At 35.2% G+C, this 16,968-nt stretch overlaps 1 protein-coding gene across 1 annotated transcript in view; it reads left to right on the forward strand.

Moving 5' to 3' along the window:
* LOC137386095 (plexin-A1-like) overlaps positions 1-16,968 on the forward strand; it is a 56,368-nt gene that overhangs the window by 21,775 nt on the left and 17,625 nt on the right. Inside the window, exons 11-12 of the mRNA XM_068072777.1 lie at positions 10,947-11,143; positions 13,013-13,300. Of these exons, the coding sequence (XP_067928878.1) occupies positions 10,947-11,143; positions 13,013-13,300 (485 nt within the window). The remainder of the gene's footprint in view (positions 1-10,946; positions 11,144-13,012; positions 13,301-16,968) is intronic.

The raw sequence follows: 16,968 nt of genomic DNA on the forward strand, positions 1-16,968 counted from the left end.
ATATTTAAGTGACTTTCAGTGCTTTGTGTGTAGGGTGGTCGATGTATATTCTGCATGATGATGTATGATTACCAAATTTCAGGCTATGTGAAACGTCTTGTTAGTTTAACTAAACCAAATTTATGTGCATGTTTTCTAACATTTGTGCACACTTACATTTATAGGTTGCTTTGTCAGCTCAACTCTTTCTTGCCTTTTTATGATGAAGTTTTATGGAAAGGAATTAGAGTGTTGTTCATGATATCTTGAAGACGTGTTCATCAAACTGCTACCTAAATCTTCTAAAACGCTTTCTGTAAACGAAATCTGTCTTATTGAGTTATGAACTTCTTTGGTCTAAATACAATGTTAACTATACTGTCTATAGTAAGACTATATAGAATGATAACTATACTGTCTATAGTAAGACTATATAGAATGATAACTATACTGTCTATAGTAAGACTATATAGAATGATAACTATACTGTCTATAGTAAGACTATATAGAATGATAACTATACTGTCTATAGTAAGACTATATAGAATGATAACTATACTGTCTCTAGTAAAACTATATAGAATGATAACTATACTGTCTATAGTAAAACTATATAGAATGATAACTATACTGTCTATAGTAAAACTATATAGAATGATAGCTATACTGTCTATAGTAAGACTATATAGAATGATAACTAAACTGTCTATAGTAAAACTATATAGAATGATAACTATACTGTCTATAGTAAGACTATATAGAATGATAACTATACTGTCCATAGTAAGACTATATAGAATGATAACTAGATTGTCTATAGTAAAACTATATAGAATGATAACTATACTGTCCATAGTAAGACTATATAGAATGATAACTATACTGTCTATAGTAAAACTATATAGAATGATAACTATACTGTCTATAGTATGACTATATAGAATGATAACTAAACTGTCTATAGTAAAACTATATAGAATGATAACTATACTGTCTATAATAAGACTATATAGAATGATAACTAGACTGTCTATAGTAAAACTATATAGAATGATAACTATACTGTCTATAGTATGACTACATAGAATGATAACTATACTGTCTATAGTAAAACTATATAGAATGATAACTATACTGTCCATAGTAAGACTATATAGAATGATAACTAGACTGTCTATAGTAAAACTATATAGAATGATAACTATACTGTCTATAGTAAGACTACATAGAATGATAACTATACTGTCTATAGTAAAACTATATAGAATGATAACTATACTGTCTATAGTAAGACTATATAGAATGATAACTATACTGTCTATAGTAAGACTACATAGAATGATAACTATACTGTCTATAGTAAAACTATATAGAATGATAACTATACTGTCCATAGTAAGACTATATAGAATGATAACTATACTGTCTATAGTAAAACTATATAGAATGATAACTATACTGTCTATAGTATGACTATATAGAATGATAACTAAACTGTCTATAGTAAAACTATATAGAATGATAACTATACTGTCTATAATAAGACTATATAGAATGATAACTAGACTGTCTATAGTAAAACTATATAGAATGATAACTATACTGTCTATAGTATGACTACATAGAATGATAACTATACTGTCTATAGTAAAACTATATAGAATGATAACTATACTGTCCATAGTAAGACTATATAGAATGATAACTATACTGTCTATAGTAAGACTACATAGAATGATAACTATACTGTCTATAGTAAAACTATATAGAATGATAACTATACTGTCTATAGTAAGACTATATAGAATGATAACTATACTGTCTATAGTAAGACTACATAGAATGATAACTATACTGTCTATAGTAAGACTATATAGAATGATAACTATACTGTCCATAGTAAGACTATATAGAATGATAACTATACTGTCTATAGTAAGACTATATAGAATGATAACTATACTGTCTATAGTAAGACTATATAGAATGATAACTATACTGTCTATAGTAAGACTACATAGAATGATAACTATACTGTCTATAGTAAAACTATATAGAATGATAACTATACTGTCTATACTAAGACTATATAGAATCATAACTATACTGTCTATAGTAAAACTATATAGAATGATAACTATACTGTCTATAGTAAGACTATATAGAATGTTAACTATACTGTCTTTAGTAAGACTATATAGAATGATAACTATACTGTCTATAGTAAAACTATATAGAATGATAACTATACTGTCTTTAGTAAGACTATATAGAATGATAACTAGACTGTCTATAGTAAAACTATATAGAATGTTAACTATACTGTCTCTAGTAAGACTATATAGAATGTTGACCACTGTTTCCAAAATAAGCTTATGTATCGTGCAAACTGGCGCAGCTATAGGGGCAGCTATAGGGGCAGCTATAGGGGCAGCTGTAATAGTAGATTGGTATGTAAAGCTAGCTTTTCCAAGATAAATGACTCGATAGGAGCTCTGATTATTTGAAAGGAAGAAAAATGGCCTGTTTGTTATCACAAGTTTGTTCATGCGCTACCTGCGCTGGCCTGTTCATTGATACTGTTCATTGCACTCTGCTACTCTAGTACAGTATGGGCCGAGGGGCTGAGGTGTTGATTGAAGCAACAGACACAGTAATATGATAGGCTAGCTGTGTTTTCGTGTTTCATCTGACAATGACATGTAAAGTTATGCACAGAGCACTGATTGGTTAAATGAACTAGAATTATTCATTGCAATTCTTTAGTATGACAGTAAGGAAGGTCATTAGACTGACAAACAGAGACTGCCTCCTCTCTTTAGTATGACAGTAAGGAAGGTCATTAGACTGACAAACAGAGACTGCCTCCTCTCTTTAGTATGACAGTAAGGAAGGTCATTAGACTGACAAACAGAGACTGCCTCCTCTAATTTATTATTCTACTACACTACTTCACCTCCCTCACAATCTCATTTTTACCTTTCACCCCCTCCTTATCATGACTCACATCCTTCCCATACATTCTTTCACTTCTTTCTATCCTTTTCCTATTCGTCAGAGACTTTTGGTTGACCTTTGACTTTTTGATCAATATTATTGTTAACAAGTTTGTAAAACAATGTATGTGTGCTAAACATCTTAAGTACTTATATGAGATGCTGCCCAGTGTTTGCAACTGGAACTTAGCGTTTACATTTTATACTTTTAATGGGATTTTGTGCTTCTTTAGTATAATTGAATGAAAGTCATATTAACCAACATCGCATGAGAATTTCGTTCGTGAAGCCAAAGTTGATATATATATATATATATCCCTAACTCTGGCTCAACTTTTTCTCAATTTAATGGATTATCACTAGTCTCGCATTGAACAACTTTGCGTAGGAGTTTACTGCTGGCCCTCTGTTCTTCAAGTGTCATAGTTGGACGCAGTTGTACATTTCACGAGTGGCTAATCAACGTGTTGTGATAATCATTGTATAAACAGCTCCTTCCTGCTCAGTTTTCAATAATAGGCTTGTCCTTTTATGCTCATAATAAAGATCATGTTAGTATGAGATGGTAGATCATTGATATTTTGCTTTTTATCAATTTTGATGATTATGCAAGTTTTGTACCACTGTAACATGCCTTATCTCAAACTGGGTTGCCCGTAATGTTCTTTACATGTTGCAAATTTCATGCGAATTAATAGAAGCGCAAGCCTCTTGAATTTAGTTTTTACTCTGGTTTTCTGATCAACAAAAGCAATATTATTACCATTACCGGTAAAAGGGTGTGCCGAATTGGTGCAAACATTCATGCGCGACACCAGCTTGCATAGCCAAGTCTTGATTTTTTGCCTGGAGAGACAATGCAAAGCACAGGCTATTTCCACTGGGTACTTTTTCTCCATAACTCCATGAATGGGCATCACTTTGAGTTGATGACAAAGTCATAAGGCTTAAAATCCTGTGACAGCATTTCAACTTATTTGTTTACAGGAAATTTACTTGACATATTTACATATATATATGCCAAATATAGTAGTAGACAAATGATCTAGTTTGGCAACATATTATGTTATCACATGCATTTCTTAACTCTTTCCGCTACTATAGCTACTATATCGGCTTTCGTGGTAATTAAAGTACAGACCGTAAGCCGATATATTGGCTTTTCAATATGGTTTCACTTTTATTTTAATTACGAAGCCTATACAATTGCTAGACCAATAAAATTTTGTCTCCAGTGAAACAACCTTGTTGCCAATCACTTGCTGTCAATAAAAAAATGTTTTGGCTAAACATTTCCAACAATTCGCGGTGATAAAAGTACCAACCGTAAAATGATATATCGGCTTATTAATAGGGTTCACTTTTCTCTTCATTACGAAGCCCACGCATTATCTAGACCAAGCAAATATTGTCTCCAGGGAAACAACCTTGTTTCCAATCACGTGCACCTAAAAGAAAATTTTTTGGTTCAAGGATTTCATTTCTAATTATTTTTCGAAACGGCAAAACCAGATCGCTATCGTCATGGCAAGGAATAATCCTTGATTATTCAATAATCCAAGGAATAATCCACCAGGAATAATCGTTCAACGCAAATAAAGCGTTGGAGATTGTACGAGAGTGGAATTCACTTTATACTTATCTTGTAGAGACTTGCTTTGAATAATAGGCATTTTACAGTAAAACGATATCTGCTTTTATTCTCAAAATATTGCTTAAATACTAGCGCTATATCGGTTTTTCGAAAAATTTGTTTTATTAATTCGGGCAGAATATTCATTCGCAAAGATTTTAATGCGGTAGTGAAAGAGTTGAGCAAACATTCTCGCAAGCAAACTTTTGTCAAACAAAAGTTACTAACTTTTGTTTGCCCCGATGACAGCGCAACTATTGTCTAAGATCTTATAAATGCTACTAAATCAGTTCAACTCAGTTACATCGCCATTCGAGGCTTTTTAACCAAGTCATGGGTTAAAAAAAGTACAGAAATAGGATGTTAACTAACACTTGACATGGAAAGTGGGTAGTTTATAATAGAAGGAAGCCAGCAGCATGTTTAGTAGGAATCAGCAGGAGATGGACACTCTATGCAAAGATATAATTGAATAAGTTAGAAGCAATATAAAACTAGTGAGTGCAAAAATCAGCTGAATGACCTTTGACCTATGTAAACTAAGAAAATTAGCTATCTTCCTAAAAACTAATGGACAGTTTTTTTACAATCCAAAGGCCAATGATCTATTGAAATTTTAAGATATTCACAATTTTCTGAAACTTATTTTGAAGGTTGTTCAGGTTATTTTAATACGGCCATTAGTTTATTGTGATTAATTTTGGCTACCTATAGGTAGCCAAAATTAATATGATGAGTTATTGATAAAAACTCAGTCTATTCTGTCACCAAATATTGCTGAAACAATTCTTGAAACACCCGTAGCTGACACCCCTAACTGACACCCGTAGCTGACACCCCTAGCTGACACCCCTAGCTGACACCCCTAGCTGACACCCCTAGCTGACACCCCTAGCGACACCCCTAGCTGACACCCCTAGCTGACACCCCTAGCTGTTATAAGAAAGTCTTTATGCAAGCTTTTGAGGTTGAAAGCAGTTTTGATATAGTCTCTCTACAGGTAGTTTGTAGAGAAGGTAGCTGCTACATGGTGTACAGTTAAACCTCAACATAACAAGCTAATCATTGTCAATGTTTGCATTGCATGTTAAAACTGTCAGCACTTGTTTTAAGTTCTTGTCTTCCTTCTTAAGTTATATGGTATTTGGTTTGATTCGTTCCAAATTCCAACACTTCGATAAATATTTGTATATTTGCATAAATGTATATTTTAGAAATAGCTGAAGTAAATATAAATAAAAAGACTATAATGTTACTTTATGATAAAGACGTATGAGTTGGAGGGTTTACTAAACAATACATAGGTCAGCTGTTAGAAGGAGTGAAAGAGACATGCGGTATGCCTTGCTCTATCATCCGCTAGCTCCAGTTTAAATTGATGTAGCCTATACATCGTTTGATTATCTGTGTGTTTATTATGGAGTTTAACTAGTTTCTTGCTTTTGCCTGCACAATTTTTTAAGATATTTTGGACACAGTAGGTTGTGAACTGCTGTGTTTCTTGATGCAAATATTCTCTCAAATTTTCATTGAGTCGCAAATATTTGTATTTAGGAATGATCGTAATTCAATCTTTCACCGTATTCTCTATAAACAGAAAAAATTCCAAACAGTTCAAAAACAGAAATGCCAGAAATTCGTGTTGAACTATAGTGTAGAAAACATATATGGCTTAAACAAACTATTCACACATTTATAATGAGTTAAAATTGCCTGTCTGTTTCTCTCTATACTCAAATGAATGTATGAAAATCATATTCATTCTTCTTGTATTGCATTAAGAAGATAGCAATTAAAAACAAAATGGGTTTTGTGACTGTAATAAAAACATTGTTTTCGAGATTAAAATGACTACTCCATAGAGTAGTATCAATAATTAGAGGTGGAACTATTGATACTACTCCATGGAGTAATATCAATAGTTCCACCTCTAATTATTGATACTACTCTATGGAGTAGTATCAATAATTAGAGGTGGAACTATTGATATTACTCCATAGAGTAGTATCAATAATTAGAGGTGGAACTATTGATACTACTCCATAGAGTAGTATCAATAATTAGAGGTGGAACTATTGATACTACTCCATAGAGTAGTATCATTAGTTAGAGGTGGAACTATTGATACTACTCCATGGAGTAGTATCAATAGTTAGAGGTGGAACTATTGATACTACTCCATGGAGTAGTATCAATAGTTAGAGGTGGAACTATTGATACTACTCCATGGAGTAGTATCAATAGTTAGAGGTGGAACTATTGATACTACTCCATAGAGTAGTATCGTATCAATAATGAATATGCACAAGTGTGGGACTCGTTAATCCTGGCTAGTTTGCTTTCTCTATTATTAATTTTAGTTCTCTATTATTAATTAATTATTAGTTCATAATATAAATTTGAGTTGTTTTGGGTTGACACATACGTCATAGCTAGTTTTCTATCGTAGTAACGTAGCATAATTTGTACTACCACTTTTGCTCTCTGTCTGTTGATCATGATCACGAGTGAAAGTGATACACTGTCATTTGTAAAACTGTCTTACCAGCTGAAGAGCAGTGGTCACCAAATTTCACATCAAGTGATCTACTAGCTTTGCACTGGCTGTGAGCAAGCCAGGCAGTGGTATTTATACTTAATAAAATTCGTGAAAGGTTAATAGGAGTATGGCTTAGTGCCTCAATGCACTGGGTGTCATTTGACATATCATTTGACATCATTTGACAATTGGCAGTTACGGGCAGGTGGTTCTTATATTGAAAATGTAATGAAATGGTTTAATCTGTAATTGCAGTGTTGAGCATTCTTCTCTTTATGAAGTTTTTCATTTCCGATTGTTTCAGTGGTATATATCTAGTCAAGATTTACTGATAGTGGCTCACTTCTATATATAAGCCCATTAATGTTTTCCGATTGGCTCATGTTAAAATTTCTTTTGAGTGATCAACTGATCAAGTTGCTTCTTGACTATTAGCTAGTCTACTTTTGCCTGTAATTTCCGTTCTTTAATGGTGTTACGAAGCGAGTTACATATAGATGTAATGAAAATAGTCACACGGCTTTGTCGATGCCAATGCGCACATGCCATTTTGCAAACATACCTTTCAGTAGGAAATGCGAGATTACAATTTTGCTTAAATCAATTTGATGCTGAATGGTAAAGCGAAAGCGTTCTTTTACCGCTGCACCCATTTAGAGCCCAGCTGGATCTGTGGAACATTATTTTGTTCAACAAGTGACTATATGCATGTATATACGTGTTGACTTTACATTGTAAAGCTTTACATTTCATGTATGAAGGGTAAACCAGCCTAATTTGCCAAATTCACTAAAAAGGGCAAATAGTACGATAACTAGATATTTAAAAATAGGGTTTAACTAGTGACTTACATGTTCAAAACTTACCTGTTCTATACTTACCTGTTCAAAACTTACCTGTTCAAAACTTACCTGTTCAAAATTTACCTGTTCAAAACTTACCTGTTCTAAACAATATTGATTGAAGACAGTTTGATCTGAGAAAAGCATCAATTCTAGCGCTAGTTTAATATTTAGTATTAATATATTAATTTATTTAATTTTTATTTATGCAGTTAATGTATTAGTTTAATATTAGGCTAGACACAGTTGAGCAACAAATAACACTATTTTGCCGGCACTTGCCGAGTATGTTAGATCATCAAGTATGTAACAGAAAGTGTAATCAATCAACTGTTGATTAATTCCATAGCATACACCTTGATCAAAGATATAAAATTCATTACAAGAAATAGTCAAAACCCAGAACAAGTTTGGTATGACTGTTAACCCTTTGACCAGGTATAAGCCCCCCCAAAAACAACCGAGACTCGTGTAATTTATTTTCGAAAATTCAATAAAATCGATATTTTATGAACATGCTTAGCTCAAATGTTAAAGTTAGTTCAATGAACAAAAATTTTTGTACATATACATTCATTCACATATCTACTACTCAGAAAAAATTACAACCATGTGCAATTGTCCCTGTATGAAATGCTTGGAAGGATCTTCTTCGGTAGAGTCAAACGCTATAACGTAGCCGTGCGAGCCACCATAACGATCGTTTTCTCTGCATATTCCAAGTATATTAAAAGTCCAAAAAAGTTTACATCACTTCTATCATTTGAATTAATTTTATTCTGATCAGACAAAAAATCACTAACGATCGCAGGATAAAATAATCTTTTATTTTACCGTTTTGAAAGTCGAGCCGATGTTGACTGGTTTTTCCAACTTTTAATCTTTTCCAAGGAATCGCGATTTGTTTAGCTTTTAGCACAAAGCAACGCCTCTCAGATAATCGTTTCATATTGTAAATCATCGACTGATATCTTGTTGATGATATTTAAAACTTACTAGTGTTCATATCCTTTGTTTAACGTTACTAGACGACAGTTTTATAAACGTCTACCGAAATAGACATAAATGTCGTTTCCCCACGCAACCGGTAAACGACATTCTGGTCGTTTCCCCTGTCAAAGGGTTAAGTACTTTCCCTTATGGCGCAGGTTTCTACTTATACCAAGTGTAAGAAATACTTTTATGCATGGTGCTGCCCTCTGAGCAGGTTCTGACATAGGCTTGAACTATGATAGCTAAATTAACTGACAGCGTGAGGTAGCTGTTCATCCTTTCACTACCTTTCACTGATCAGCTATTCCTGCAATGGGGGTTTCAAATTGTTCGAAAGTTTTCTCATTTACTAGTCAACAATCATAGCAGGTTTGTAAGCAGTTTATTTGTGTTTGTTATTTGCTAGCCAAGCTACACTCAGATGCATAAGCAGGACATGTTGATGTGTTGTAACTAGTAGCATTTAATATAACATGTTGGTCTACCTCAGCATAGTAGAAACTGATGTCTGTGATAGCCTGAAAAAGCTTGAAACAGATTCCCAATAGCTTTACCTTTTTGGTTGTTTTCGGATTCCCTACACGCAGAGGCACGCAATTTCGGATATCCCTACATGCAGGGGCACGCCATTTCGGTATCCCTACATGCAGGGGCACGCACTTTCGATATCCCTACGCACATGGGCACGCAATTTTGTATATCCCTACACGCAGGGGCACGCAATTTTGTATATCCCTACACTCAGGGGCAAGCAATTTCGGATATCCCTACACGTAGGGGCACGCAATTTTGTATATCCCTACACACAGGGGCACGCAATTTTGTATATCCCTACACACAGGGGCAAGCAATTTCGGATATCCCTACACGCAGGGGCACGCAATTTTGTATATCCCTACACGCAGGGGCAGACAATTTCGGATATCCTTACACGCAGGGGCATGCAATCAGGGTATTACAATTCTCAAAGAAACAAATTAATTTTTATTTTGATGCCTGATCATATATGATAATCGAGTTGGTCCATTTACAGCAGATAAGTCCATGCTTGGTGATGCTTCAGCAAAAGTTGTGCCTCGCGATCTATAAAAATATTTCAATATTTTGATCTACAATAACCAAATGCTTGCCTTAAATCTAATGCGCTCAGCATAGGCTAAAATACTTCATCAGATTTGTTTGTGGGTCATCGACGCTGTAACTACCATTTTGATCACTGAAGGGGACAAATAGAAGATAATTCCTAGCTATCTGGGAATTTATCTAGTCTATGGATACAAATAGAACTAACCAGCGCTTGGTACCCAATTACACAACAGATATTTTCCATATATATTGTCATGATTACTCCTTTAGGGGGCTCATAGGGAATCCACAAGTACCCCTAATTAGCACCCTTACACTATTTGGTTAGCAGCTAAAGCTACAGCGCTGCCGCACCAAAAGTTACTCTTGCTTCTGGCAGCACTTCTGTTCAATAAGACTGATAAGCCTTCATCCACAGTTCTTTTTCCTTCCCCTTCCTCCTCTTTGACCTAATCCCCATGCGCATATGTTAGACCATCCAATAGAGAAGCAGTTTTATAAGGTTAATAACTTTCGAAGAACTAGCTGACTGCACTTCTTATAGGAACTTTTGTAGCATCAGATAGGCCTTTTTAATGTTCTGTTTTGGTAGAATGATACATTTTTTAAATGTTATAAAGTAATTAGCAAATCTAAGATTTATAAATTTAAGAGGAAGGAATGAAGTAAAACCTGACATAAAAAGGATATTGAAAATGATGCAAAGTTTTCTGATGTCTCAGTACAATTATAGGCAGCAATGGTTTAAATACATTTCAATATTGGCTGGTTTAGGTTGTCTGCTATGTTCTACTTATAGTGTTCATTGTACGAAGCATTTATGGACTGCGTAGCCATCTTATTCTTCCTCTCAATGAGATATCATTATGTACTTTCAGTCGAGGTCTACAAGTGTGACAAGATGAAGAAAACCTGCTCCGAGTGTTTGAGCGGAATCGAACGTAAATATCAATGTGGCTGGTGTGAATCAACCTCTAAGAATCTCTGCCAAGTCTCTCAGCTTTGTGAAAGAGCTAGCTCCGGAACCTTCCTCGAAGACAATAACAGCAGTTGTCCCTATCTTGAGATCTCTCAGGTAGGCTAGCGATTACCTCAAACTGTCCAGCCCTTTACCATAAATGTGTCTGGCTGATATTCTCTCAGCATTCTGGGTTGTATCAAACTGGATCATACTGAATTACCCATTTGCATTAATCTCAACGCTGCACTAGAAGCTTCTCCAGTTGAAAGGACGCATCGAGGCTGCATGGAAACATTTGCTTGTACTAGTGCTCCACGCATTGTCACAGGCTGTTGCATTACACAGACTGTTAATCCCTTCCTCTCATCTCTTGCTTGAGTTGTACAACTTGATGACTTTACCTTTTATCTGTCTGTGCTAATGTTCCTCAATCCATCATTAGGGAGCTGGTGGTTTTTACTTAATTTTTCATTTAAATGAACTGGCAAAATTGACTGATCCAATTACTGAGCCATTAGTTTCCAAGGCTGCCTCAATTATCATCGCTAAAAGAGGGTGCATTTTATATTCTTCTTGAGTTAGTCTTGTAAGTCTTGTCTGTTTACTTGATTCCAACTTATTATTCCGTATTTAAATGCTATTTGTCAGTAAAACAGTTTCTAGCTGTTCTCCATGCATTTAAATAGTATCGATCTTGATTAATTCACAGAAGTTACCCTGATAATTCTTGGATAATTTATTATTGGTTGGCATATTTGCCATTTCAATTTTTCACTGCCCATTTAGACACTGAAAATAGAAAAGAGCTGCGATATTGCTCGTTTTCTGAGTTGACGAATTTAGTTGAATGATTTGTTATAAAATAAAATTTTATTATAATCTTTCTGGTTTATTCATTTGAAAATATCCTTCAGTTCAGATTTGTATCAGAATTCTTGACAAACTAGAGTTGTCATGATAGAAATCAGTGCTCATCAGCTGAAGTTGCCAAGTTCTCGTATATTCAAGTTTGTATAATTGATGTGGCAAGTTTTTCTAGCTTGACTTTAAAGTTTGACACAATTAAATACCTTTATGTTCTGCTGCTGTATTAGGCATCCTGGGGAGGATTCGCTGCCATTTCATCTAGCTATAACTCTTGTGGACAACTCTCACTCATGTTATTGGTTGAACTGATGCCCGGAAGTAATATTATTTGTTTTAATAATGAAGCTCTGATTGAAGCAAGTATTGTATCCTATGCATGAGTAATTACCAAAGGTTATATTTCCATTGTAATGTATATGTGTACATGTATTTGAACACTATAGTCTATGCAGCCGCATGTATTTGAAGACTTCATAGTGTATATATCTACATGTACTTGCAGACCATCATGTACATATGGACATGTATCTCAAATTCGCATAGCCAACGTTCAGCGTATTGCTTTGGTTTTCATATGCGAAGTCGAATTTGCTGTGGCTATGATAACCTTTATATAGTGAGTCTAGATTAGTTCATATTATTTATTTACAAGAGGCTTGTTTTCTCGATTGACTGATGCTATCAAATTTGCTGTCACTCAACATGAGCACCTCTCTCTCACAGCATAATAGCTAAAATGTTTACAAATTATTCACTCCCAGCTATAAGTGATATGCCATCTGACAGATTGCTGACATAGCTGTTGGTATCGTTCCAGCTTTCTATGGTCATAGCCTGCTTATATCGTTTGGGTTAACCTTTACTCCTATAGAGCTTGTCTGTTTAAAATGATGCCCTGATGCATCCTTTAGGGGTCAGTCGACTTCAGTCAGTATTTACTCTGAAATCACACTTTACGCTTTTGTAGTTAGCGAGTTCGTTTTTACCTTTTTTATTCTATTACATATCGAGGTTTGAATTTCTCAGGTATCAAAAGGTAAATGGAAACTTTAACTGTGTAGTTACAGTCACCAGGTGATGAGCAACTCAATCATACCATACATCGCTTTTTTCTAGATTAATCCATTGAGAGGTCCGATTCAAGGAGGCACTTCTCTAACCATCAAAGGAGTCAACCTTGGTAAATCCTACGATGAGATAAGGGGAGGCGTGAAGGTAGAGCTAAGCGAGTCTCAATCGGTGAACTGTGTAGTGGATGAACGTGAACCCCACAGCCCGTTCAGGGTGATATGTAACACATCCGAGTCGATAGTCGGATCAGGAAAGGTTACCGTGACCCCAAATGCAGTGAATGAACAGTCCGAAGTGTACTCCGCCGTGTCAGCTGATCTTTTTTCATTTGAAGTAAGTCGAGGATACTTTCAAAATGATGAGACTTATATACTGATTGGGTTGTCAGGTATTTACTGTAGTAAATGATGAGACTTATATACTGATTGGGTTGTCAGGTATTTACTGTAGTAAATGATGAGACTTATATACTGATTGGGTTGCCAGGTATTTACTGTAGTAAATGATGAGACTTATATACTGATTGGGTTGTCAGGTATTTACTGTAGAAAATGATGAGACTTATATACTGATTGGGTTGTCAGGTATTTACTGTAGTAAATGATGAGACTTGTATACTGATTGGGTTGTCAGGTATTTACTGTAGTAAATGATGAGACTTATATATTGATTGGGTTGTCAGGTATTTACTGTAGTAAATGATGAGACTTATATACTGATTGGGTTGTCAGGTATTTACTGTAGTAAATGATGAGACTTATATACTGATTGGGTTGTCAGGTATTTACTGTAGTAAATGATGAGACTTATATACTGATTGGGTTGTCAGGTATTTACTGTAGTAAATAATGAGACTTATATACTGATTGGGTTGTCAGGTATTTACTGTAGTAAATGATGAGACTTATATACTGATTGGGTTGTCAGGTATTTACTGTAGTAAATGATGAGACTTATATACTGATTGGGTTGTCAGGTATTTACTGTAGTAAATGATGAGACTTATATACTGATTGGGTTGTCAGGTATTTACTGTAGTAAATGATGAGACTTATATACTGATTGGGTTGTCAGGTATTTACTGTAGTAAATGATGAGACTTATATACTGATTGGGTTGTCAGGTATTTACTGTAGTAAATGATGAGACTTTAATACTGATTGGGTTGTCAGGTATTTACTGTAGTAAATGATGAGACTTATATACTGATTGGGTTGTCAGGTATTTACTGTAGTAAATGATGAGACTTATATACTGATTGGGTTGTCAGGTATTTACTGTAGTAAATGATGAGACTTATATACTGATTGGGTTGTCAGGTATTTACTGTAGTAAATGATGAGACTTATATACTGATTGGGTTGTCAGGTATTTACTGTAGTAAATGATGAGACTTATATACTGATTGGGTTGTCAGGTATTTACTGTAGTAAATGATGAGACTTATATACTGATTGGGTTGTCAGGTATTTACTGTAGTAAATGTGGGCCAAGTCTAAATTTTAGTTCATTTGCGCGAGTCTGCCGTTCGCCCAAAGTATCACATTTCATGTGTGTCTGATCAGTCGTTCATAGCCTGTATAACAAAAAACTACAAGGTGGAACAACTCTTAGGGTGGAACAACCCTTAGGGTGGAACAACTCTTAGGATGAAACAACTAAGAATTTATTTTTTACACTGTAATTTTGTGCTCGATTTGTCTATTAGCAAAGCGCGAATGGCTTAAATGTGTAAATGGAAACTGTAGATTTACCTAGACTTCTCTCGTAGCATGAAATCACAAAGGTTTCTCTATCATTTGTTTGTTTTTCAAGTACATGTCGTAAGGTGATATGCAACAAGTGTTTGAACAACAAGCGTATATGCAACAAGTGTATATGATAGGTGGCATGTGATAGGTGGCATGTGATAGGTGGCGTGTGATAGGTGACATATGATAGGTGACATGTGATGGGTGACATGTGATGGGTGACATGTGATGGGTGACATGTGATGGGTGGCGTGTGATGGGTGGCGTGTGATGGGTGGCGTGTGATGGGTGGCGTGTGATGGGTGGCGTGTGATAGGTGGCGTGTGATAGGTGACATGTGATAGGTGGCATGTGATAAGTGACATGTGATAGGTGACAAGTGATAGGTGACATATGATAGGTGGCATGTGATGGGTGACATGTGATGGGGGACGTGTGATGGGGGACGTGTGTTGGGTGACGTGTGATGGGTGACGTGTGATGGGGGACGTGTGATGGGTGACATGTGATGGGTGACGTGTGATGGGTGACATGTGATGGGTGACATGTGGTGGGTGACATGTGATAGATGACATGTGATGAGTCACATGTGATGGGTGACATGTGATGGGTGACGTGTGGTGGGTGACATGTGATGGGTGACATATCACGAGGATATGTGGTAAGGTGACAAATAACAAGTAGGCTACATGTGGTCGAATGATATGTTGCAATATGTTACAACATATAAATCGAAATTCAGTTTTCTTTTTCAGAGGTATTTCACTGAACACTTCATATTGATGTAGCAGCTCGCTAGAAAGATTATGAATATATCATAAACCGTTTTTATTGTGCCCCAGAAAATCCCGAACAAGAATCGCCCTCTCTTTCATTTTAATCAAATTCATGGGAAAACAGTTAGACAACTTTTTAATTTATCTTAGTTGGCTAAAATTCTGTTTCAATCGTATTGCTCAATACAATAGGAAGTAATGTAGAGCTACCTGTGACAAAAAGGTGGGCTACCTGCACTAAGAATAAGGGAGGAGTTCTATCTACAGAAATTGTTTGTGGAAGCGCGCCAAGCCTTAAAGATAGTTATTCACTTGTAGCTGTGGCTCATTCTGTGTGGAAGAGCTTATCGATGAATATTGGTTTCTAACAACTTTATAAAACAGCGTTAATTTCTGGTTTGCTTTAAATGGTTCAATTCAGATCCTTGGATTTACGGCTGTCATGAGTTTTACACTCTACACCTTTATTATCAAAATGCTCGTGTTACGTGTCAAATATGTTCATTGTATGGAATCCTGCCAAAACTGCTCTCATTTATATGGGAACACAGCTATTGTATTGACACTCCTCTATTTCATATTTCTCGGTTATCAGCCAGATCACTTGATTGATTTCCCCATCCACCTGTCTTGTATTAGACATTACACTCTCTTTATAACTGCAATTATTATGATGAGTTTACACTCCAGTGTTGGCTAGAGCAAGATGGGAATGATGAGATGGCTTTAGACTCGCGTGTTATCACTTACACAACCACTCTACTATAACTCTACTATAACGACTTATGGAAATACAAGAGACATGTTTAAATTGAATCGCCACTCTATGAGTCGTGCATTGCTCCTATATGTCAGATGTAATTTATAAGTACAGCGGAACCTCTACTTATGAAAGACTCTACATACAAAATTTTCAAGTTACAAAATTTTGCTTCGATTGATGTAAGACATTTCTAGATATAAAACCTGAAAAGCCTTTCATATTTTGGCCTATGTGTTTGTTTCCTTTCTGGGTTCGTTTGGTTCCCATAGTACAATACAGTTATTTAGTCTCTGTCAGATTTGTCAGTCAGTCATTTAGTTCAATCAGATAGTTCCCGTACAAAGTACAATACGTCTTTCGCAATTTTATTAGCTAGCAAAAGTCAGCAAATGCGGTGTTTTATTTTCGTTCATTGCATAATTTGGAGTTATCATTTACCGCAAGCAGTGTAGGACAACTTTCGTTTTCATCAATTTATTTGCTGGGTTTTCTGCATGGTGACATGGTTTTCGGTTCGATGTAAATAAATCGTTCTACTTACATTCTTAAAAACAACTATTCTGACCAAAAAACTAAGACAACAATAAAATTTCCCAAGACAAGACCATTTCCCATGATCTTCGCTTAGCATCGTTTATACGGCCAACACCAAAAGTAAGCAATTACTTTAAGCATTATTGAAGCAAGTAAGCATTATTTATTATTTTTCTG

This window comes from Watersipora subatra, chromosome 1, assembly GCF_963576615.1.
Source record: "Watersipora subatra chromosome 1, tzWatSuba1.1, whole genome shotgun sequence".
Classification (NCBI taxonomy): domain Eukaryota; kingdom Metazoa; phylum Bryozoa; class Gymnolaemata; order Cheilostomatida; family Watersiporidae; genus Watersipora; species Watersipora subatra.